The following is a 23,368-nucleotide window of genomic DNA, read 5'->3' on the forward strand; positions in this document are numbered from 1 at the left end:
AATCCTCCATCTGCAAGATGGAGGATTTCTAAAAGTCAGAGTCACCTCAGCTCAGGACACCTTAGGGGCTGTCCTGACTGGCCAGTGACTCCTCCTTGTTTCTTTCTTTGTTCCCTCCAGCCTTGCCGCCAAAAGTGGGGGCCGTGGCCGGAGGGGGCGGGCAACTCCACTAAGCTGGAGTGCCCTGCTGGGCTGTGACAAAGGGGTGAGCCTTTGAGGCTCACCGCCAGGTGTCACAGCTCCTGCCTGGGGGAGGTGTTAGCATCTCCACCCAGTGCAGGCTTTGTTACTGGCCTCAGAGTGACAAAGGCACTCTCCCCATGGGGCCAGCAACATGTCTCTGGTGTGGCAGGCTGCTGGAACTAGTCAGCCTACACAGACAGTCGTTAAGTTTCAGGGGGCACCTCTAAGGTGCCCTCTGTGGTGTATTTTACAATAAAATGTACACTGGCATCAGTGTGCATTTATTGTGCTGAGAAGTTTGATACCAAACTTCCCAGTTTTCAGTGTAGCCATTATGGTGCTGTGGAGTTCGTGTTTGACAAACTCCCAGACCATATACTCTTATGGCTACCCTGCACTTACAATGTCTAAGGTTTTGTTTAGACACTGTAGGGGTACCATGCTCATGCACTGGTACCCTCACCTATGGTATAGTGCACCCTGCCTTAGGGCTGTAAGGCCTGCTAGAGGGGTGTCTTACCTATACTGCATAGGCAGTGAGAGGCTGGCATGGCACCCTGAGGGGAGTGCCATGTCGACTTACTCGTTTTGCCCTCACTAGCACACACAAGCTGGCAAGCAGGGTGTCTGTGCTGAGTGAGAGGTCTCCAGGGTGGCATAAGACATGCTGCAGCCCTTAGAGACCTTCCTTGGCATCAGGGCCCTTGGTACTAGAAGTACCAGTTACAAGGGACTTATCTGGATGCCAGGGTCTGCCAATTGTGGATACAAAAGTACAGGTTAGGGAAAGAACACTGGTGCTGGGGCCTGGTTAGCAGGCCTCAGCACACTTTCAATTGTAAACATAGCATCAGCAAAGGCAAAAAGTCAGGGGGCAACCATGCCAAGGAGGCATTTCCTTACAGTTGAAGACTGCCGATGAAGAATAAGAGCCGTAAAGAGCATTCAAGACATTCAGCGCTTACAGCTGCAGAAGCCACGCATAAAACCGAAAATTGGTAGGAGAAAAAGAACTGGGAGGAAAGTGAAAAAGATGATGAAAGGGCTATAGGTGGATCTGAAAATCTGCAGGTTTTGGGAACCAAGGTGCTGGATGGCACGTTCCTGAAAGGAGCTAGATTCGATGATTTTGTGGAGAAGGATTCTCTGGGTTGAATGAACCTTACCACAACCAGATGCCTCATCTGTCACCTTCGTGAGAACGCGTCCCATGTGGATATCGGAGAACGCCCAGTACTGAAAAACAGAAAGATTTACATAACCGGAGCGGTAGTGTCTAGTCCAAAAAACAGTTACGAGCATCCAAAGAAAGCAGTTTTAATAGATCCATTTAAGGACGGGGAGCAGCAAATCACCGACCAAAATCCTGTATGCTGGAAATACTTTGTTTACCGCTGCAATATTCAGCATATTTTTGTTTTTACACCAGGGGGTGGATGCAATACTATAATTTATGTTTTGCAGTGCAGAGAAAGGTGATCGCATATTGGGTTTCTTGAAGCTTGTGTGCACATGCTTGAAGGTCACAGAATGTGCACAAAGGCCTCTTTTCACATGTGCACATTCTTAGAGGCCACAGTTATGTTTACAGCTTATGGGTCGTCTACCACCTCAATGACAACAGTGATATATACTGGGACTTTTTATGCTTCAGTAAAGAAACGTTTAGCAAAATTATGACCCTCAATCTCACCTGATGGAAACACAAACATACACATATCCACAAACCACCATCTCTCCCACACTTAAACACGTCATTTCGCAATTATTGACAGAAGCAGCACGTCCCTTCTGGACAGAAAGCATTATGCCTGCCTCCCTCTTCCCCAGATTCATCTCTATGCTAAGCAGACAGGGGCATAGCTGTTATTCTCTTAACCAGCTCTGGGTACCTGGTCATCGGAGGAGCTGAGCAGGTAGTCTCCTGTGGCGTGGAGACTCAGGCCGGTAACAGCGCTCTCGTGAGCCCGCAGAACCTGTACGCAAGATGTGTTCGGAACAGACCAAATCCGGATGGTGGCATCGGGTGAGGCTGAGAATACCAGCTCCTGTGGGATAAATCAGACAATGGCATGGAAAGTGATCAACTTTAGAACAGAGGTATGTTTCTGGGGTCCTGATCATTCTTAATATAAGAGAATTAGGTCCTCATCAGAAAAATATTTTGTTACAAGGGGAAACAATCATTATCTTCATCACAAGGTAGTCAGTCAATGCCAGGGGTGATGGGATATTTTAAGAAGAGGCTGTTCAATTCCATGTGTGTGAAGGTTATCTCAAAAGGAAAGCAAACCACTTACTGTCTTCACTACAATGTATGTAAAAAATACAAGCGAGAAAGGAAGGAGACATGAACCCGTGTTAACAGCAACAAACGGTTTTCATGAAGCGTAACATACAACAGATAGGGACACAAAAACCCAGCTGGGACTAAGACAAGGAGCGCCACAGGTTTGGAATGAAACACACGGACAGACCAGAATCAACGTGGCAACACCGCCTTACCTGCGAAGGATGGAAGACCACGCTGGTGACCTTCTTTGTGTGACCTTTGAGAGTTGCAAGGATCTGTTCAGAGCTCTTGTCAAAGACAACCACATTCTTATCCGCGCCACCTGAGATGAGAGACAACATGTGAAGAGTCACAAAACCAGCCACTCCTGGGGATCCAGGAGGACATGGGCACATACATGGTAGGCAGAGCTAACTCACGGGTATATTCCTTAGACAATCTAAGTCTCCTTCACACTAGGTTATTTGTATACATACAGTATCTCTATGAGAGGAGATGGTCTGGAGTGACAGTCTCCTGGTCCGAGAGAATTTGGCAAAAGTGGTTTAATAAGCGGTTGGACCCAATTGTGGTGCTGTAACCTTCCACACTTAGCTGTGTTTATCCTCTATATGCAACTGTAACCTGATGGCTCAGAGGGGTTTCGCAGTGTAAGGTTTACAGATTGCAGTCCTCAACGTAAGCAGAGTCAGCATAAGTTGTGCTTTCTGTTTGAACCTCTAGGGCTGTGGTTCCTAATCTTTTGACTTCCGTGGACCCTCACTTTATCATAACTGAAACCCGGGGACCCCCACCAAGCCATTACTGGAAGCCGGGGACCCAGGCATATACGCTGTTGATGATTTGAAATGCAAAACAAAAAAAAAAATACAAAACAACCATTCCATCAAACACATACACAAATGATAAAACATTTTATGTATTTTGCTAAAAAATAAACAAAAATGTTTAATAAGAAGGTTGGAGCTTTTCTAAACTCAACTGAAGCCACACATTGCTCATGCTATATTCTGTTTGATGCCCCCACACTTCTCTCATGAATCAATCTGGGGATACTAATTTAATTTTGTTCCTCCAATTACAAAATTCCTTGACATTTACAGTATTCAGTTTTCAGTTATGTACACTTTATTAAGCTGTTAATATCATTTAATTTTCTAAGCAGTCGCGGACCCCCAAGGGTCCATGGACCACAGGTTGGCAACCACTGCTCTAAGGCCTTGGCCAGCTTTGTACGAGTGAAAGGAATGCTGGTGTTTTATACTGTGATATTGGGTGTTAACAGCTGGCATACTCAGTATTTGTGCTGAACAGTTACTTGTCTGGGATGGTTTGGGCATGGCCTCAGAGAAGACAAGCTGTACTCATAAGGGTCACTGATGTTAGACCTCTTCCTTTTGTTTCCTTGCATAGTCACACATCCCTCATCAACCTTTTAACTGGGCGCTCTTCCTATGTCCAAGGGTTTTTTAAACTCTGAATTTCTGTGCTGGTGTCCTTAAAAGGCGGCTGTCTCTATGCCCCAGCAAGGACGTTTTACTGACGGTGCATACGTAAGATTAAGGGTGGGATGGAAGGCTTAACCAATGTGGTTTTATGCGGCAATGAGCAGTGAGAGGGGTTTGGTATGTTAAGTTGTAGCAGCCTGACGTAGGAGGTTTAGGAGGCAGCTGAGTTGTGTGGTGAGGGGCTGTGAGGCAAATCTATGAAGGAGCTGGCACTGGTGAGTGGAGGAAACAGGATGGAGTGAATGGGAAAGTAGGTGATGAAGGTGGAGAAGGTGAGGGATTCTACAGAGACGAGAAAGGAGAAAGTGGGAAGAGGCCAAGAGTAAGTGTGGAAGAGTATGGGGAATGAGATACAGGGTGTGAGAGATGTAGGTCAGGAAGGGATGAGCAAAGGACACAGAGAGAAAAGTGAGAAGAGGTATGCTCAACCCTACATGGAGGAAAAAGAACAAACGAAGAAAAAGCAGGAGAAAGCAGATATGACAATGAAGGAAAAGATGAGGGAGCAACAGACAGGAAGGTGAGAGGAGGAGGGGTAGAACTAGAGGTAGGGTGAGAAGGGCCAGGCAAGGAGTGGGGGCAGGAGACAGGTGAGGAAAGAATAACTGGAAATGATGAGAGTGAAAAGGTCATGGGTTGGGGTGACAGAGTAGAAGGGGGTGTAGTGTTACAAACAAAACTTGTACTGGCACAAGAAGTGTGTTGAGGGAGACGGAGGAATGGGTGTAAAGGCAGAGAGAATAGGAAATTGGTGGAGAGGCTTTGATGGACACAAACAGAAGGGCATGCAGTGTGTCGGCAGGAGGGCCTCTGTGAAAGAGGCCAGAGACTAAAGTTCACACTCTGGTCGCATCAATCCTAAAATCTCAGGTTAGACCAGAAATTCTTCAATTTACAATGATGTTAAACGATCTACTGATAAGACTGCAACATATTTAACTGTTTAGCTGCACAAATGAAACATATTTCATGCTCATCATGCAGACTGTAGTATTTCGTCCCAGGTTACTCAAAATGTAGACTGAGGACTCTGCAATATAAAGCTAGCCCTCAGGCTGCAAGCGCCTTCACACCCTATCAGGTGATTAGCAGCGCTTTATAATTCCTGATTGAGACTGCAAGCATCCGAGGACTCATTTTGCCTTGGATGTTTGAAAACTCACCTGTGAGTGTCTTGTTGGTGTCGGAAGGGCAGAGGTCGAGGGCCAGGATTCCTGGCACACTGGCGCTGTGCAGGCCCTGAGGGTGGAAGAGAAAGGCATGTCTCAAACACAAGAAGCATAATGTAGAAAGACAAGTACTAACTTCAAGTGGCAGTCAGCATAACAACAAGACTCTTACAGAGACAGAGGTGATGGAGTCCCACCAAGAACCAATCAGTTAGAGCATCAGTTGTAGTAGAAAAGAATGTTAGAACCAGAGTCAGGTCCTGGACTGGGTAGCTACAACTCCCCCTCCGTCTACCACCAACACCCTAGTTGTATTCTAACTAGAAATAAATTGACTGGTATTTGGCAACTAAACGAATATGGTCACTTATGTCAAGGTACCAAGTTTTTGATCAATGTTCCCCAGCGCCTCCCGCCCACCATGTAACTGGCAAACACAACAGCATCAGCAGAAGAGCCACTATATATAGGAAATGAAAAATTGATGCCCAGGAACGATGCATGAAAAATCTAGATGCTCTGTGATGATCGAACTGCACTAAAACAGGTGCTGCGTGGATTTTTCAGCCGTGGAACACGTGCTGAGTCAATTCTTCAGGTGTTGCGTCAATTTTCTCCTTCAGATCACCAGCTTGCACTTCAAGGACCTAGGGACTGGTGTTGGCACCACTTGGCAAGTCAAGACTCTCAGCAGAAGAGTCCAGACACTGGCAGATGAAGTCCTTGATGTCCCTGACACTTCTTAACAGGAGGCAAGCTCAGTTCAAGCCCTTGGAGAACCTTGGCTTTGACTCCCCGGACAGAAGCAGCAGGCCAACACAACAAAGCAGCAGGCAGAGTGGCAGTCCCTCCTACAGCATTCATCTCTTCTTCCTGGCAGAATATCCTCAGTCCAGAAGTGTTCCAACTATGTGGTGTTAGAGGTCCAGTACTTATACCCATTTCAGTGTGAAGCAGGCAAACTTCAAAAGGGAAGTCTTTGTAGTGCACAAAACACTGTCCTTCACTGCCCTGGCCCCAGACACACACTAAGGAGTTGAAGAATGGTTTGTGTGAGGACAGGCACAGCCTTATTCAAGTGCAGGTGTCAGCTACTCCCACCACTCTAGCTCAGGAAGGCCCATTGGGATATGCAGGGCACACCTTGGGTCCCTTTGCATGACTGTCTAGAGCAGGTGAATCCAACCAGTCAATTCCGAGCTACCAGTCACTCCCAAACACCTTCAGAGTAGCTCACGGCCTTGAGTTTATGTTTACAAAGTCATAAATTCCTTTTAGAGTTAAGGGAAGGCTGTGGTTATTTTACATTATCATCATCAGGCTGCAGATAGCAGGGCCTGTAAGGAGAAGTGCTCAGTCATATTTATGACCTGGGACTCTGGTATTTAACTCTTAATAGTCCTTGTCAGCTCAATATTGGACCTGTGAACAAAATTGCGATTTGGAATGATTTTAAATAGGAGAAAATAAAAAGTTACCTTAATGATCAAGTTAACTCTTCATTTTAATTTTCACCCATTTCAAAGTTTTACAGACAACAGGCCTCTTGCTCCCAGTGGCCAGTAGACATATGCAATTACTGACAAAGACAACCATTTTGTTTGTTTTTCAGTTTGCCGAATGTGTTGCTCTATTGCAGCTTTGCAAAGACTGAAAAGAAGCCCCCAAACACCTAATACAGTGGCATGAAATAAGGTGCAGTAGACGGTTGGAACAAAATTCCAACTAATGTTTTTTGTCAGGCACGAATATCCACACTGTATTGTTTATTTAATGTGTGGACAAAACTCCACTGAAAGCCTTACAGCTCTGCTCTATTAGGATATGTTCTAGAAAAGCCACTGTGATTTTTTTTTCTAACAGCAGGACTGTGCTTTTGGGATGGAATTTTATGTATATTGTGCTTTAGCAAAACATATGGATCCTGTTAATCATCTGCCAATCTCGGCCTTTGAAACAGGGTTACTGAGATTTGACTGTGCAAAGACAACAAAAAGGTGCTTTGTTTTCCTGAAGGAACATGTGGGGTAATCCTAGTACAAGATGGCCATCTGACAATTAATGCATGCAACGCTTTTATAAATCGGTGATTGAAGCCAAGGGAAGGGGGAAGACGGCAAGACTATAACTTGATCGACACGAAAAGGCAATACAACTCAACGCCAAAACCAAGCATCAAAGCACAAAACAAGTGTCTTAATGACCTTCAATGACGACCTGTGGACCAAATTCAAGGGTATGAACTGCAGAGGGAATAGGCTGAGAGGTTCTAAGGGCACTCCCCGCAGTCCAGCGAAGCCAATCTTCAAATTCCATGCAGGAGTCTGTCTAGTTGAGAATATTCATTTGAGACCATCCATACAAGCCTTAAGTACAGGGGTTTTGGAAAATGACTGATGGTCTTTGTTCTGCAGGAAGCCAATGATGGTTGTCAAGTGCACCCATATAAAAGTGCAGGCTAAACCAGACTTTCGTAAGTGTACCATGTAATAGGCAATGCTTTGGACTCTCGCTCCTAAAAGTTGAATTTGGAGATTTGAACAAAACACCACTAATCTTTTATATTTTGGTAATTGGAAATACTCAAATTCTAAATCTAAGATTTCAGAAGCCAAATCTCAAAATGGAGAGATTTGAGGTTGGGATGGAGTGCTGATGTTGACTGAGGTGTTTTTGGCAGAGGTGAGGTAAAAAGTAGGTTGACATGGCAACGCTGGGGCAATGAGAAATAGTTAAATTAGTACCAGGCGCACTTTACAAACTACAAATAAAATCTGCGAAAGCAGAGGGGATACACTGTAAGCAAATATTTTTCATTAGTTGATACAGAGATCACTGAGCAGGGAATATCACTGTGTGGGTGTCTGGGTCCATGCAAAGGTTTGGTGTTTTGCTTTTTTATGTGGCAAACATGTCTACTGTTGACAACCCGAGAGTTGATCTCTCACGCAAGTCTGTTCATGTTTTCTCCTGAAGAGATCCCCTGAAAGATGGTCTGTCAGCCAGTAGTTTAGCGTAAAACCCAATGCCAAATTGTTTGAAATGCCTCGAGAGCTGTGGATAGTGCAGGCCCCCTTGTTACTGTGCATAGTACATTTTAGTCATGTTGCCTCTTTCAAATGGTTTTAAATTGTCACTTGAAAAGCACAAAAAATAAATACCTGCACCACCATAGGCTGCAGCCCACTGCTGTGGAGGAGTCGGTCTTGTGTAGACATTGACTAATGAGAGGGGCACGTGTGCACACCCCATTATGTCATGGATGTGTCCGTATTGAGGAGGACTTGCTCCTGGGGTGGCGGGTCAAGAAACGATCTACCCAGTACCAAGTTCTTCTTGTTCCCCCATTGCAGATTTTGCTGAGCACTGACCACCACCAACACCAGATAACACCCCGCCCCACCCAGACGTCCTAGCTGCTTGTGCCCACTGTCTGGCTAGGCACTCCGGACCACCTCCGGGTAAGATTCCTCAACGCGGGCGGTCGCTCGTGTTGAGAAACCTGTTCACGTTGAGGAAGCTGCAGCTCGAGTAAAAAAATCTACTCGAGTGGCAGAAAAGAAGCAGAGTCCTCCTGCTTGCAGGCCAAACCCCCAGCGCTAAATGTCAGTGCGAACGGTGCATCTTAACACTCCACTGCTTTGCGGAACTTCGCATAGGGCAGTGGAGTTTTTGTTCAATTCGTGGAACTCCACAAACTCTGCCCAGGCCCAGTCTAAATGTTGCCAAAGGATAAACAGCTGGAAGAAATGTAGGATGAACGTATTCAATTCACAAAGTACAGCATGTCTGCACTGAAAGCCAGTGCCTACACGTGATATAGTGGTGTGCAGCAGGATGTGTACTACAAATGAAAAACTGCACTACAACTCCCATAATTCTCACCCACATTACATCTCCAGTCTATCTAAACCCAAAGGAGAAAGCACCATCATCCTCTTGTATTGTCTCATATGATGAACCCTGAACTTTACAACTGTCAGTAACAAACTGCAAGGCAACGGACGTGGCCACCATTTGAGTAGTAGGAAGAGGAAACCACTTAATGTCAGAAGAAGAAACCAGAACCATCCAAGTGTCAGAAGCCTTTGTTTGCCAGAGGGAGGATAAGATGGCTCCATTGCCTTCTATGAGTGCAAACGATAACCCGACTAAGGTCTGGTGTCTCATCCAGGATCAAGGGACACAAACACACTCTGATGCCCCTACCCGCTGGCCAAGGACTCACCACGTGGGATGAAACCTGGTGATACTTGCTGAGCTCCTCCGGCTTGACCAGGTCCTCTGGAACGGTCTTTCCCCTCTAGTTGGGACAAAAATAAAATAAAAAATAAAAAAAAACAAGAGTTGTAAGCAAGCACACTCCTCTTCTCACACAACTCCCCCATACCACTCTCCTCCCACCACTAGTAGACTCAATTTTAACCACTTACCTTCTTTCTCTCTGTAGTGAGCACAGTTGCTTTGTCTTGAAGCTGAAATAGGAAATTAAAGAATTCAGCACAACATCACTAAGCTGCTACTTCGCAGCACATTAGCCTTGCTTGAGTTCAATGCTGTTGCTGTAGGTCAGAAAGCAATGTCAACAGTGAGCTGTTAACTCAAGGAGTTAGCTGAGGAGCAGTGGGTCAATTAGGATTTACAACACTAGTTACCAACTTTTGGTTTTACTGCACTCGTTACAGTAACCAAAGCACACAGTTTTTGCCTCCATGCACTCATGTCCGGCCACATGTTCTGATGCTGTACTCGCTCATCTAACCTCACTGAGATGTAATCCACAAGCTCTCCCTCCTGCTATGGTGCTACATGTTCAGCCCCAGTGCAGTACTGATCGCTCCTCTACTAGTCACTACTTCAGCTGGTGCAGAGAGTGAAACTGTGTGAGTTTTCATTGTAGGCCTCCAGCCAGAGACCCAGGAATCCTCTTACCCAACCACCTGTACTGGTGCAGCTGTAATCACTGTACTACTCTGCTAACTTAGCTGGGTTTGCAGTCTTAGAATGAGTCAGCTGTGAATCTCTACTCTGATGCCACTGGAAGGCTGATGCTGAGGAGAAGTGTAGAGCTGGCAGGTCCAAGGAAGCTAAAGATTGCTATGAAAAAACGAGTAAGCAGATACTTCAGTTTAGATGTACAAGCTGCAACACACAAGGAGTCAATGTGATTTGTCCGAGATCACAAATATCTTACGGAAGGAACTGATCACGTTACTCACAGCTTATCTACAGGGAGTAACTTCCACTTCATACCCCCACATGCCATTCTGTCAGCCAGAAGTGGGTCAGTGCTAGAGAATGACACTGACTACAGAGTGCATCAGTGTTTAGTTCTGGGAGGTTCCCAACCCAGGGCTAGTACTAGGCAAAGCAGTGAACTGTCGTTGCCACCTCTCCAGCATTGAATGCCCTACATGAACCTGAAGAGATTACCTTTTGGACGATTTCTGGAGTCATTCCCACCAACTCTCCCAGGTCCATGGGTTCGCCAGCTCCCTGCAAAGAGAAACGTGAGATATGAAAAAATAACTCTGCGGCTGACAGAGGACACAGGCCAGAGACAGATTGGCAATGAGTGATAGGGTGAAGCAAAAGGAATAGGACAGAGCAGAGGAGCAATTGAAATGTGTCTTTTCATACTCACAGCTGCAGCAGGCTGAGCAGCTGGCACCACCTGTGGGATGATGAGGCCGGCCTGGGGCTTCAGAGTAGCCAAAGCTGTGATGAGAAAGATCAGATACACAGGTTAACAACACGGGCCGCACAGGGGAAAAGCATCAGAGAACCCCACACAGTAGAGCTACAGAGGTCTGACTGCAGTGCAGGAGCTGCACTATGATGTCTTCCTTTTACAGAGCTTCATCCTGGTGTCTTCACACCCTCCCCTAGAGGTCCTTTGCTGCACCCACAGATGCATGCAAGACTTACCACTTCCAACTCAGTGATGGTGCTCAAACTACACAGATAGGGAAAAACTCTGCTATAGAGATGGGCACCACGTACAGACTGGGCTGTTTCGATTAAAGAAACCGAGTATACAAATATAACCACATATGCGGAAATGCTGAGCAACCTGGATACAAGCTGGGATTGGCGAAAAGCACGTGAAAGTACAAAAAAAATGATATCTTAAATGTGATCTAGACCCAAGTGTGGTCTCAGGCCTGTCAGAAACCAGGGAAGGTTCTGTAAATGAATGTGGCTGAAACTTAGACTATAAATGTCAGAGAGGGGAGTACTGAGGACGACATGAGGTGGCAGATGTACGGAGGACGACTAGAGGTGGCTTGAAAACAGTCCATAAACACCACAAACTACATGGTAAGATGGCTATCGCCTTAGATTAGGAACTGAAGCAACAACTAGAGTTCTGTGGTTCTTCCAGGAAACAACACTACTAGAGGGACCCTTAAAGAACCATTATGGATATGTACAGAAGCATGTCTCCTTTCTAACAATAACCCTTGGTGTTATCTGTCTTTCTGCCACAAAGAAAAATAAAACCTCATCATGAAAATCTATGTATAAGTGGCTAACAGGGCCGCTTAATCATCTGCCTATATCACCCCTATCAAAAGTAATACTCAAACATCTACCAGAACCTCCCTATCGAGAAACCTGATGCCAATGTGGGATTCAGAAAGGTTGGGGTAAGGGGTCATTTCAGTTTTCTAATGGGTTTTTGTTTTAATCAATTCTTGCCAGGTATTGAAAATAAAACCCGACATGGCTGTAAGATGGATATTCACTTTAGATGCAGAGCGTCACATCTAGAAGCATAAAAAGCGAACAGGAAGCTATTTCTGTCCAGTGTGCAGGATGGAGATGCTTGCCTTTATTTTAGCACTAAAACTGAAAGACCACATTTATCTAAGGATGTGCCAGTTTCTTTTGTGAAAGAATGATACCTTTTAGGGCGGGGGACCCAAAACATCCATAGTTTCCAACTTACATAACACTACTGCAGCCATCTCTCAAGACAAGCAGCTGTCATGCAGGTGGTGCTGTCAGTCTTTGTTCAGTGCCTAACATGTTGGAACCATCAGAATTCACTGGGACTCATAGCACAGTAGTTTGCAACCCTGACCTGTGCAGGTAGACTATGGACATGAATGAAAACAGGGGTCTGGATTGCTGTTCCTCTACCCTCACACCTTCTCTGGCAGCTACCCCTCTACCCTCACACCTTCTCTGGCAGCCACCCCTCTACCCTCACACCTTCTCTGGCAGCCACCCCTCTACCCTCACACCTTCTCCGGCAGCCGCCCCTCTACCCTCACACCTTCTCCGGCAGCCGCCCCGCTACCCTCACACCTTCTCCGGCAGCCGTCCCGCTACCCTCACACCTTCTCCGGCAGCTATGTCCCGCTACCCTCACACCTTCTCCGGCAGCTATGTCCCGCTACCCTCACACCTTCTCCGGCAGCTATGTCCCGCTACCCTCACACCTTCTCCGGCAGCTATGTCCCGCTACCCTCACACCTTCTCCGGCAGCGATGTCCCGCTACCCTCACACCTTCTCCGGCAGCGATGTCCCGCTACCCTCACACCTTCTCCGGCAGCGATGTCCCGCTACCCTCACACCTTCTCCGGCAGCGATGTCCCGCTACCCTCACACCTTCTCCGGCAGCGATGTCCCGCTACCCTCACACCTTCTCCGGCCGATGTCCCGCTACCCTCACACCTTCTCCGGCAGCGATGTCCCGCTACCCTCACACCTTCTCCGGCAGCGATGTCCCGCTACCCTCACACCTTCTCCGGCAGCGATGTCCCGCTACCCTCACACCTTCTCCGGCAGCGATGTCCCGCTACCCTCACACCTTCTCCGGCCGCTGTCCCGCTACCCTCACACCTTCTCCGGCCGCTGTCCCGCTACCCTCACACCTTCTCCAGCAGCTATCCCTCTACCCTCACACCTTCTCCAGCAGCTATCCCTCTACCCTCACACCTTCTCCAGCAGCTATCCCTCTACCCTCACACCTTCTCCAGCAGCTATCCCTCTACCCTCACACCTTCTCCAGCAGCTATCCCTCTACCCTCACACCTTCTCCAGCAGCTATCCCTCTACCCTCACACCTTCTCCAGCAGCTATCCCTCTACCCTCACACCTTCTCCAGCAGCTATCCCTCTACCCTCACACCTTCTCCAGCAGCTATCCCTCTACCCTCACACCTTCTCCAGCAGCTATCCCTCTACCCTCACACCTTCTCCAGCAGCTATCCCTCCACCCTCACACCTTCTCCAGCAGCTATCCCTCCACCCTCACACCTTCTCCAGCAGCTATCCCTCCACCCTCACACCTTCTCCAGCAGCTATCCCTCCACCCTCACACCTTCTCCAGCAGCTATCCCTCCACCCTCACACCTTCTCCAGCAGCTATCCCTCTACCCTCATACCTTCTCTGGTAGTTATCCCTCTACCCTCACACCTTCTCCAGCAGCTCTCTCTCCACCCTCATACCTTCTCTGGCAGTTATCCATCTACCCTCACACCTTCTCCAACTGCTATCCCTCTGCCCTCATACCTTCTCTGGCAGCTATCCCTCTGCCCTCATACCTTCTCTGGCAGCTATCCCTCTGCCGTCATACCTCCTCTGGCAGCTATCCCTCTGCCGTCACACCTTCTCCAGCAGTTATCCCTCTACTCTCACACCTTCTCCAGCAGTTATCCCTCTACCCTCACACCTTCTCCCGCAGCTATCCCGCTGCCCCCATACCTTCTCTGGCAGCTGTCACTTCCTTGGTAAGTCGAGCAATAACTCTGCAAGCGGCATCGTGCTGATACAAGGCGTGAGACAGCTCCTGACGGGTTGTCTGCAGCTGCTGCCGAAGGGTGAAACTGTGCAGCATCACAGCATCCTAGAAAAAGCAATATTATCAAATGTACTAACAGTGGTCTAGATAGGCACACAACACTCTTCATAGCAAACACATACCCATTCGTCCTGCAAAGCTTTCAAGATTGCCGGAATGCTAGTGGAGGACGGAGGCTTCGGTCGGATTGGATGAGCGACTGGAAGCCAGAGGAGAAAAAAGAATATGGAAAAACAGGAAAAAAACGACAGAACAAGTCAGAAGAGGTATGGAAAACATCATTTAATTTCAGTGCACAGCATGAGCTGATTGCTCGGCTCTCACCCAACCAACACCCCACTTTACACTTTATTTGCCAACCACCAGTTCTCACCCTTCAAATCAATGAGCTGCTCTTCAGAAAGCGGCTGGTTGTTCACCGGGTCTGTCCCATTCTCTGCAATGTATTTCTCAATCAGTCGCCGCTCAAAGACATGATTAGAAACAGGAGAGACACAGGGGTGATCTGGGACTTCATTGGAAACTGCAACAAAAAAAAACAAAAAAAAACACAGAAGCATTAGATCAGTGCGAGTAAAAAGTAAATATGCTGCAGCTAATAGAAAGAATGTATTCTGGTGTTTATCCATCGACATTAAGTTAATCCTTAGTTTCAAGTCAACCATTTCTTCTATTAGAGACTAAACGGCCAAGATAACCTTTATTCAAAGGAAAACGTGCCGTCAAGAAAATTCTCACTTATAAGAGATGTAGGCCACAAAGAATCATTTGACCTTGAAGACCCACAAGGCAGATTAAGTCGCACAGAAAATCTTTATCCTTTACGACAGGAGGCATCCAGTACCAATGTGCATTGTACAGGAAACGGCAGCATCCAATTCATCCAGCTCTCCCACAGAGAATGGATCTTGCTACAAACAGCTCCAGCTGCCTGTACCAAGACAGTGTTGGATACCGCACATAGCCAGGGCCACTGGAATTATGTGATGGTGCGGCTATGGAGTTTTCCGCATAATTATGGACTTGCTGTATAAGCTATCATCTGCAGCAAAATCTGCAGACTTCAGCAAAAAAATGGTTTCTAACTCAAATGGTTCAAAAGTTACTACAAGTGCGGCAACAAGGATTGCGTGCAGCGGAAGGCTCTTTGCAAAGCTTGATTGGTCACCTTTCTATTGCTTATTGCTATATATGGGTGTTAAACTGGTACTAGTAAGGTGCAAGAAATCCCCAGATAGGGTTAACATGTGTAATAATGACAAAGTAATGAAGTAATTCCATTATAAAATATGCTGTATCATGCCACATAATTTGCCTTTTCTTGACGCACTTCAATCCATCCCACTCCTATTTACCCCAATATATCCCACTTCACTGTACCCAATCTGCCCTACTCCTATCTACCCATTCCAATCATCCCCAATATATCCCACTCCAACCTACCCCAATATATCGCACTGCAATCTACCCCACCCACACCACGGCTCAAACACAATGTCAAAGTCAATAGCTCTTGCATAGGCGAGACCTACTGGCTTTGCAGATGCTTGTTAACCTATGTTGCTGATCTGTGACCCGCCTTCCTGAATAACACCTCATTCCTCCTGCAAGATTAGATGGACAGGTCATTCCAATCCTCTAAGATGCAGATGTTACTGTATGGTTTCACAGGATAGGCTTTGCCTACAATGCACACTTACAGGTCTGCAGTTATAATGTGATATGAATTACCGGTCAATGTATTAAGTGAACAGTTTTTAAGGCCAACTATTAATGATCAAGGCAGGTGAACATTCAATGGAGAACCTATCCCCAGGAAAACTAAATAAAATATTGAAGCATTTGGCTCTATGAAAGAGGTGGCCACTGGCACTATTTAGAAAACTTACTATCAAAAGTGGTTTTGTTTTCAGCCTTACTGTCATCTTTGGCTAGTGACCTCACTAGTCTATTATGAAAATAATAAGTGCAGGATTCCTTCCAGCCATATGTTATGGAAATGAGGATCTTCTGGTTAGGCTATCTCCAATGCTTGATCTGGCATAATGCAATCTCTCTGGATGAGTTTTCAGCCTCCCTTACTTAACAGCCCTGGCTCAGATCGCTTTAGATTTTGGTCTGTTAAACCAGCAATGGGCGGAGAAATGCTTAAATATTTAGATGTTGGTATAGAGATAAGATTTCAAATTGGGCTGTTAAAAAAAGCTATTTTACAGTACGAAATTTTGAATAATACACTAAAAGAATTAGGAATAGCCCCAGTTTGAACAACGGTTTCTCTTACAACATTCTTCAAAGCATCATCAGTGGTAGCAAAGTGTTAAGCCTGGTAGGCATCTCCATTAGGTGTCAAGCAGCCAAACCTACCTTTAATATGATGTAAGAAAAACCATACCTAACCCGCAGTCAAGCCTAACCTGATTTTAGGTTGAAGACTGCCAGCCATCTGGTTGGCTAACAACTTCTTGTGGGCATTCTGAAAGCTTTCCTGGGAATGCATTATGCCCATTGATTACCATTGGCTTTGTAGTTTTTAACTCACAGTTGCTTGCTTTCCATTTGCTGGCTTTATTTGTTTTATGCTGTCCAACTTGAGTTAGTCAATCCCATGCAGCATACCATGTTTACTGTATTCTTCCGAGGGTTTGCTGTCTGTAAACAGGTCTTTAAATCTTGCTCTTATCTTGAGACACTTGCTATGCTTTCAAAGACAGAGGTCAAATGCCAGGCTCTGTCTTCTAAGGGAGCATGTTTATTGTTCTTTCTGGGACTTCAAAGTGAGAATTTATGAGACAGTCTTAATGTGAAAGGAAAGGCTTTTTCTAGCACACAACAAAAGTTAAATGTTTGTAAATAAACTGTGCTCCTTCAAAATATATAAAAATTAGGAAAGTACAAAAAGAGCACATTGTTTTTCTAATACTACAGTGAGGTGGAAACAAATATTTGAATACGATGGAAACACCAATACACTAGGTGATGGCATTTTATGTGCAAATTTAATTAAAGGTCATTTCAACTGAAAATGTGTTGTCTGTAATGGCTATGTGCTACCACACCATGCGCACTCCACACTACGCCACTCCATGCTATGGCACGCCAATGTAGCCCAATCTACCCCACTCCACCCTACTCTGTTATCCACAATCTAGCCCAATCTCCCCGCCCCAATCTAACCCATTCCACTGCAGCCCAAGCTACCCTACTAACTTTTAGCCATGCTGAACAGCAGCCACATGAGTGTACAACATGGCTAAAATGTGTTACCAAAGCCAGTAGCTCTTGCATACACAAGACCTATTGGCTTTGCCAATGTTTGTTAGTTTATGATGCTCAAGTGTGTCTCCTGAGCACCTTTGCTCCACTCAGAATGTCATGCATATCTGCACTTTGTCATAGTTTTTTTGTGCAAACCGATTTTATATGTGTTGGCATTTCGATTAGTAATAGGTAAAATTAACTGCACAATAAACTTTGTTTTTTAGATGTATTTGTTTTGCTTACATAGCTCGCATTTGATAGAAATTGACAGCGGACAAAATAGTTCAATAATGTACTGTTAAGGCTTTGGATACCTCTGATGAGGGCCCCCACCCACTTTCGTTGTGATTTTATTACTAATTACAGAATGGCTAGTGGTGCACTATACAATAAATAATAACATTGGTACAGAACAAACATACAAAACAAAACATCAACAGGAAAATGCACCAAATGAAATAGCCCTGTATAGTGATCCACTGCGGGCTCGTACTTTAGAAGTCGCGCACACAAACAAAACAGACAGAATGTATACGTCTAAAAAGCAGCTGGGGGAGGGGGGAGAAAATGAAAACTCTTGGGTAGAGAATTACAAAGAGCAAATGTGTTTGCTCCAATTTAGCAGCCAGGTACGATGGTTGTGGAAAGAATCTATTAAACCCACACAACATCATTTATAGAGTCACTGAAATGTATGTGGTGACCACTGTAAAGCTATAAGGATCATAGTTAACTGTGTCAAATATCCTGGCACTCACAATGAAATGCTCTCTACAAAGATAATAATGTACTTTTAGGAAGGCCAGGCACCCATCCACAAGGGACAGTGCGAAAGCGTGGGCTACAGATGGAAAGCTCTAGGAGGAAGAAAGAGATGAAAGCGTCACAATTAGGTGGTGGATACATGGCGGCTTAGACATTATTAGCTGTATGCGTCATAAGTCAGGGTTAGGAATTCAGAAAGAAACCCAAATATTTTGCAGCGTCAACAAAGCAAAGCAAAGGTATGTGTAAGAGCATATCTGGCCATGGCAAGTAGCCACGCTTAGGCTACAGAACTCTCCTTACCGTGGTAATCAACACTTAATTTTAGCACAGTTGAATTTGAAACACAAAGCTTCCATCCAAACCTCAATGGATGAGCGCAGCTCTCCACATGATAAACATCCAACCGGAACAACATTTCCAAAAACCGTATAGGACTGATGAATGGAAACTGAACTCGACAGCAGGCCTCTCCCCTTCAAGGGATCAATTTACAGATTACAATACTCTGGTGTAGCATTAAACATGGGGCACCCCCAAACTGCTGAGATAAGGGAAGACACTTAAAATTGTTAAGAGGGGTCCCTGAGCAGAAGTTGCGAGGGGAAGTTATTGATAGTTCAACACGAGACAGGGCCGCCCAGAGAGCTCTTTTGAAAATAGACGAAGATGTGAGGAAAAAAATGTGCTTTCTAAAGAAGGTAACCAAGTCAATCCCTGGTGCCAGAAGAAATGTGACTGACAATACACTATTTTACCTTACAACTACATTTCTTTCGCTTTAAAAAGATAACGCAGCCAAGAAATCATTGTGTTACTGGAGTCGGAACACCCTGAATAATTATCGCTTCTAAAAGAGACAATGTGGAGAAGACAGTTCCTCTCCTACAAGATACAAAGCCATCAATTCAATCCTCACTATTACACGAGACACCGCTGGCAAGAAAATCCTTTCACCTACAGCAGAAGTATAGAAAGTCTTAGCTGCCTCTGTCAACAATTATGAGAGATGCCAGCAGGAGACTGGTTGAAGAAGAAAGTGCTTTGTAGCCACAAGTGAATCAATTTACCAGTTACTGCAAGACAGTTTCAGATCAAACCAGTATTCGATGGAGAAAATGCGGCAAAACACTATACTTTGAAATTATCAGTGATTTTACCGGGTTATTGAAAATGTCGAGTATTGACAAATTTGCACACAACAAGGTGAGTGTTGTCATGGCAACAGATTCACCCAAAGAGGCGTTGGTGTGGCGCTACAATATCAGCTTGCAGTGATGTTTAGCAAATGTTTGAACCGGAGGAAGCATACAACTGCCATTCAGTTACTAAACAGGGCACCGGGCCATTCTATTTTCACACAGCCAGAAGATGATGGAAACAAAACCAGGGTACTGGGATTAGGAAAAAGTGGACGACCAAATTAAGTGGAAGCGTGCTGAAAAATCATGCAGCAAGAAATGGTAAATTGTGTGGCATAACAGCACATTCTTAACAGTATTACTTCGATATTTTACCATTCTGCCACAAATGAAGAGTTCCTGCCTCTTCAATAACTTTTTTTTATTAAATGTTAACTCCACTAGGGCTAGAAACCTTTTTTTCTTGCAAGCAGAGCATTATACAGCAGATTATGACTTATGTGGCAAGTGATGTAAATATACAATTACGCAGAAAATGCTGCAGCATTGGCCTTAGTCATTACTCTTCCTTTCTCTCAGAGAACAGAGATGATTGTCGGAGTTCTAGAAACCTTCCGAGTGCATTCGTATAGTGCACGCAGTCTAACCAGACGTTTGGCTAGGCAGGTACAACGGGGCCGTGCCTCACTGTGCAGTGCCAGGCCTGGATAAAGGAATGGAGGCAGCAGTCATCTCCTGCCCTGCAGGGGCAACAGGAAGGGAACACTGCATTATTTTCTCCCCAGGTGCTTAAGTCTGTCCAGAGTGACAAGTGGGCTACAGTGAGTAACAGGTGGGGCTGTGTCCCAAGGGTCACAGTGAGTAACAGGTGCGGGTCTGCCCCCTGGGGTCACAGTGTGGTCCCCCCATTCCCAGGATGCCTCTAGCAGTACTCTTCCTCTGGGGGTCACAGTGTGGTGCCCTCCTCATCTGAGGGTGTCAGTGTGGTAACCCCCCTTCTCTGGGGGGGGGTGGGGCGGGTGTCACAGAGTGGTCCCCCCACCCTTCGTGTGCATGGGTAAAGTGCAGCCCTTTCCCCATCCCCAGGAAGCCTCCAGCAGTACTCCTTCTCTGGGGGTGTGTGTCACAGTGTGCTACACCCCACCCCCTCCTTCTGGGGGTCACAGTGGGGTACCCCCTTCCTGGGGGGGGGGGGTTACAGTGTGGTACCCCCCCTCCTCTGGGGGTCACAGTGTGGTACCCCCCCTCCTCTGGGGGTCACAGTGTGATACCCCCCCCTCCTCTGGGGGTCACAGTGTGATACCCCCCCCTCTCCTCTGGGGGTCACAGTGTGGTACCCCCCCTCCTCTGGGGGTCAGTGTGGTCCCCCCCCTCCTCTGGGGGTCACAGTGTGGTTCCCCCCTCCTCTGGGGGTCACAGTGTGGTCCCCCCCCCTCCTCTGGGGGTCAGTGTGGTACCCCCCCCTCCTCTGGGGGTCACAGTGTGGTCCCCCCCCTCCTCTGGGGGTCACAGTGTGGTCCCCCCCCCTCTTCTGGGGGTCACAGTGTGATACTCCCCCCTCCTCTGGGGGTCAGTGTGGTACCCCCCCCTCCTCTGGGGGTCACAGTGTGGTACCCCCCCCTCTCCTCTGGGGGTCACAGTGTGGTACCCCCCTCCTCTGGGGGTCAGTGTGGTCCCCCCCCTCCTCTGGGGGTCACAGTGTGATACCCCCCCTCCTCTGGGGGTCACAGTGTGATACCCCCCCTCCTCTGGGGGTCACAGTGTGATACTCCCCCCTCCTCTGGGGGTCAGTGTGGTCCCCCCCCTCCTCTGGGGGTCACAGTGTGATACCCCCCCTCCTCTGGGGGTCAGTGTGGTCCCCCCACTGCCTCTCCCTCTTGTGCCCATGGGTCGCCTCTGCCCTGCACCCCTACATGGGCAGCGCGGTGGATGCTACCAGGCTGCACCCCCCTCCCCCGGGGTTACCCCCCCATGCACGTGCAAGAGCCCCGGGGGCGGCGCTTGTTCCGCCTCCCGCGCGTGCTCACGCGGTACTCACTGGAGCAGGTCAGAGACATGGCTCCGCGGGCGGGGGCGCGCTCTCACAGGGAGACCCGCGCTGCTCTGCACGCTCCTGGCGCTCGCTGGCTGACGGCTCGCCCCCCTCCTCCGAGGCACCCCAAATCCTGCAGGGCGAAAAACAAGGGGTTCGTCTCGCGCTCAGGGTCCCCTAGCTCGCGGGAAAGCAAGTTCTGCGCATGCGCCCGCCTGCGACTCGGTGTGTGTCCTGCACGCGTTCTGAGGACGTCATGAAGGGGGAGGAGTCGGTTACACGTACCCTACGGCGGTCGGCTGCCATGTTGAGTCGGGCGCCGGGGACGATGGAAGCGCTCGTCGTCTTTCTGAGAGCCATGTTGGCTTGGGGATACCTCAATCATAACTCGGTTGTCGGCGAGTTGAACCGGTCCCAGCGTGAATGTGTTTCTGTTTAGATCTCGCATACAGCGCATGCGCTGCATCCTTGAGCCTTGTTTACTATCAGCGGGCTTAGAGGCATTATATATCATTGGATGACATCAATGTCACTCTCAGTTGCTTGCATCTCACTGGTCAGCCTTGTGGTCGCTACTGCCCCTCCTTGTGCGTGGCCATCCGCCGGAGCATGGACCAAGTACTTGTGTCCTTCCACTGTTTGAGATTTTGGGAGCTATTTCTCAGCCCTGCTAAGTTTACCGGGTCCATTCCTGATGTGCTGCCCCAGTCCTGGTTTCTTCTTTGAATTATAGGATTTATAGTCTAGTTCCTTCCATTATAAAATTGAACTATAAGTTCCAGAATTGAGAGGGGGGACTTGGACATCACACATGGCCCTGGGAAACTTGGCAGCTATGATTTCTTTCATTTTGTTCATGCATTTTACAGAGTGCATGCATTGTAGCTGGCTCTGTTCTGCACCCCCTTTGTCTCTCTACTTCTTCCCACAATCCCTTTAGTGAGCAGGCTTTCACTTTATTCACCTTAGAAGGAATGCTGTCGGAATCCAGAGTGAAACTGTGCAGATTGGCCGTGGAATTTATCAGCAGCCACCAGCAGCTCGTAGTGATCAATCGATTAATGAACAACTGTAGCCGTGGAATTCCCAGAGTCAGCGGCTGCAGGAATATGTGTCTCTGTTGCAGTACTTGTTTACTCAGGCTTCACAGCCTTAATGTAATGTATTGTTTAAAATGTAAACAAGCATTGGCAAAGCCAATAGGTCTCAGCACTCCAAGAGTATTGGCACTGTCAATGTCTTTTAGCCATGTGTTATGTAGTGGAGTTGAAATATGTGTAGTGTAAATATGTGGCATGCTGCAGAGTGTAGCTATGTGAAGTGTAATTGTGTTGCATGGTGTGGATTTGCGTGGCATGACTGGTGGAGTTGAATTATGTGGCATGATGTTGAATATTGTGTGGATTGCAATTATGTAGGTTGGAGTGGAATTGTTTGTTGTGGAATTGTGTGGAGTTGAGTACAGTTAGGTGTAGTGGGATTATGTGGCATGGTGTGAAGTGGAATGATGTGGATAGTATTTATATGCTATTGAGTGTAGTGGAATTATGTGTAGTGCTATTCTGTGTCATGGAATGGCATGTATTGAGTGGAATTATGTAGCATCGTGTTGAATTATGTGGTATAGTGTTAAATTATGTGGCATGATGAGGAATTCTGTGGTGTGGATTGGATGTATGTGGCATGTAGTGGAATTATGTATTGTGGAGTGGAATTATGTGGTGTGGAATGAAACTGTGTGGAGTTGAATTGTGTGAACTGGAATTGTATGGCATCAAGTAAAATTATGTTGAGTGGAATTATGTGGCATGTGTGGAGTGTACTTATGTGGAGTGTTGCTACGTGGCATAGAGTGGATTTATGTGGAGTGTAATTATGTGGTATGCAGTGTGATTGTGTTGCGTGGGTTGGGTGGAATTGTGTGGCGTGGTGTTAAATTATGTGGAGAATAAATATGTGGCATGGTGCAGAGATGATCCCCAGCACAGGCTCCAAGCAATCCTGGCGCTACTCTCATGCTATAACTAGCATGAAAGCAGCGCCAGGATTGGTCTGAGCGGCTTGGCCTGCCGCTCAGACACTCAGACCTGCTGCCTTCTACCTCTGCCCCACGACCACGCTGCTGTCTGCGTGTTCGAGGCCCTCCTCCACCCGCAGGCATCCTCCTGCGCCTCATCCCTGGTGGCTAGTGGGCTCACTTGA

The 23,368-nt window shown here is 47.0% G+C and overlaps 1 protein-coding gene across 1 annotated transcript in view; it reads right to left on the bottom strand.

Moving 5' to 3' along the window:
• The window catches only part of PRPF19 (pre-mRNA processing factor 19), a 44,037-nt gene extending 22,664 nt beyond the window's left edge, over nt 1-21,373 (bottom strand). The window contains exons 1-12 of the mRNA XM_069233031.1: nt 21,173-21,373; nt 14,340-14,489; nt 14,089-14,165; nt 13,870-14,011; nt 10,798-10,871; nt 10,587-10,649; nt 9,587-9,628; nt 9,382-9,456; nt 5,148-5,223; nt 2,689-2,798; nt 2,076-2,231; nt 1,350-1,419 (exon numbers count right to left, since the gene is read on the bottom strand). Coding sequence (XP_069089132.1) covers nt 1,350-1,419; nt 2,076-2,231; nt 2,689-2,798; nt 5,148-5,223; nt 9,382-9,456; nt 9,587-9,628; nt 10,587-10,649; nt 10,798-10,871; nt 13,870-14,011; nt 14,089-14,165; nt 14,340-14,489; nt 21,173-21,191 — 1,054 coding nt within the window. The 5' untranslated portion in view covers nt 21,192-21,373. The remainder of the gene's footprint in view (nt 1-1,349; nt 1,420-2,075; nt 2,232-2,688; nt 2,799-5,147; nt 5,224-9,381; nt 9,457-9,586; nt 9,629-10,586; nt 10,650-10,797; nt 10,872-13,869; nt 14,012-14,088; nt 14,166-14,339; nt 14,490-21,172) is intronic.
• Between the last annotated feature and the right edge of the window lie 1,995 nt (nt 21,374-23,368).

This window comes from Pleurodeles waltl, chromosome 4_2 (assembly GCF_031143425.1).
Source record: "Pleurodeles waltl isolate 20211129_DDA chromosome 4_2, aPleWal1.hap1.20221129, whole genome shotgun sequence".
NCBI classification, from domain to species: domain Eukaryota; kingdom Metazoa; phylum Chordata; class Amphibia; order Caudata; family Salamandridae; genus Pleurodeles; species Pleurodeles waltl.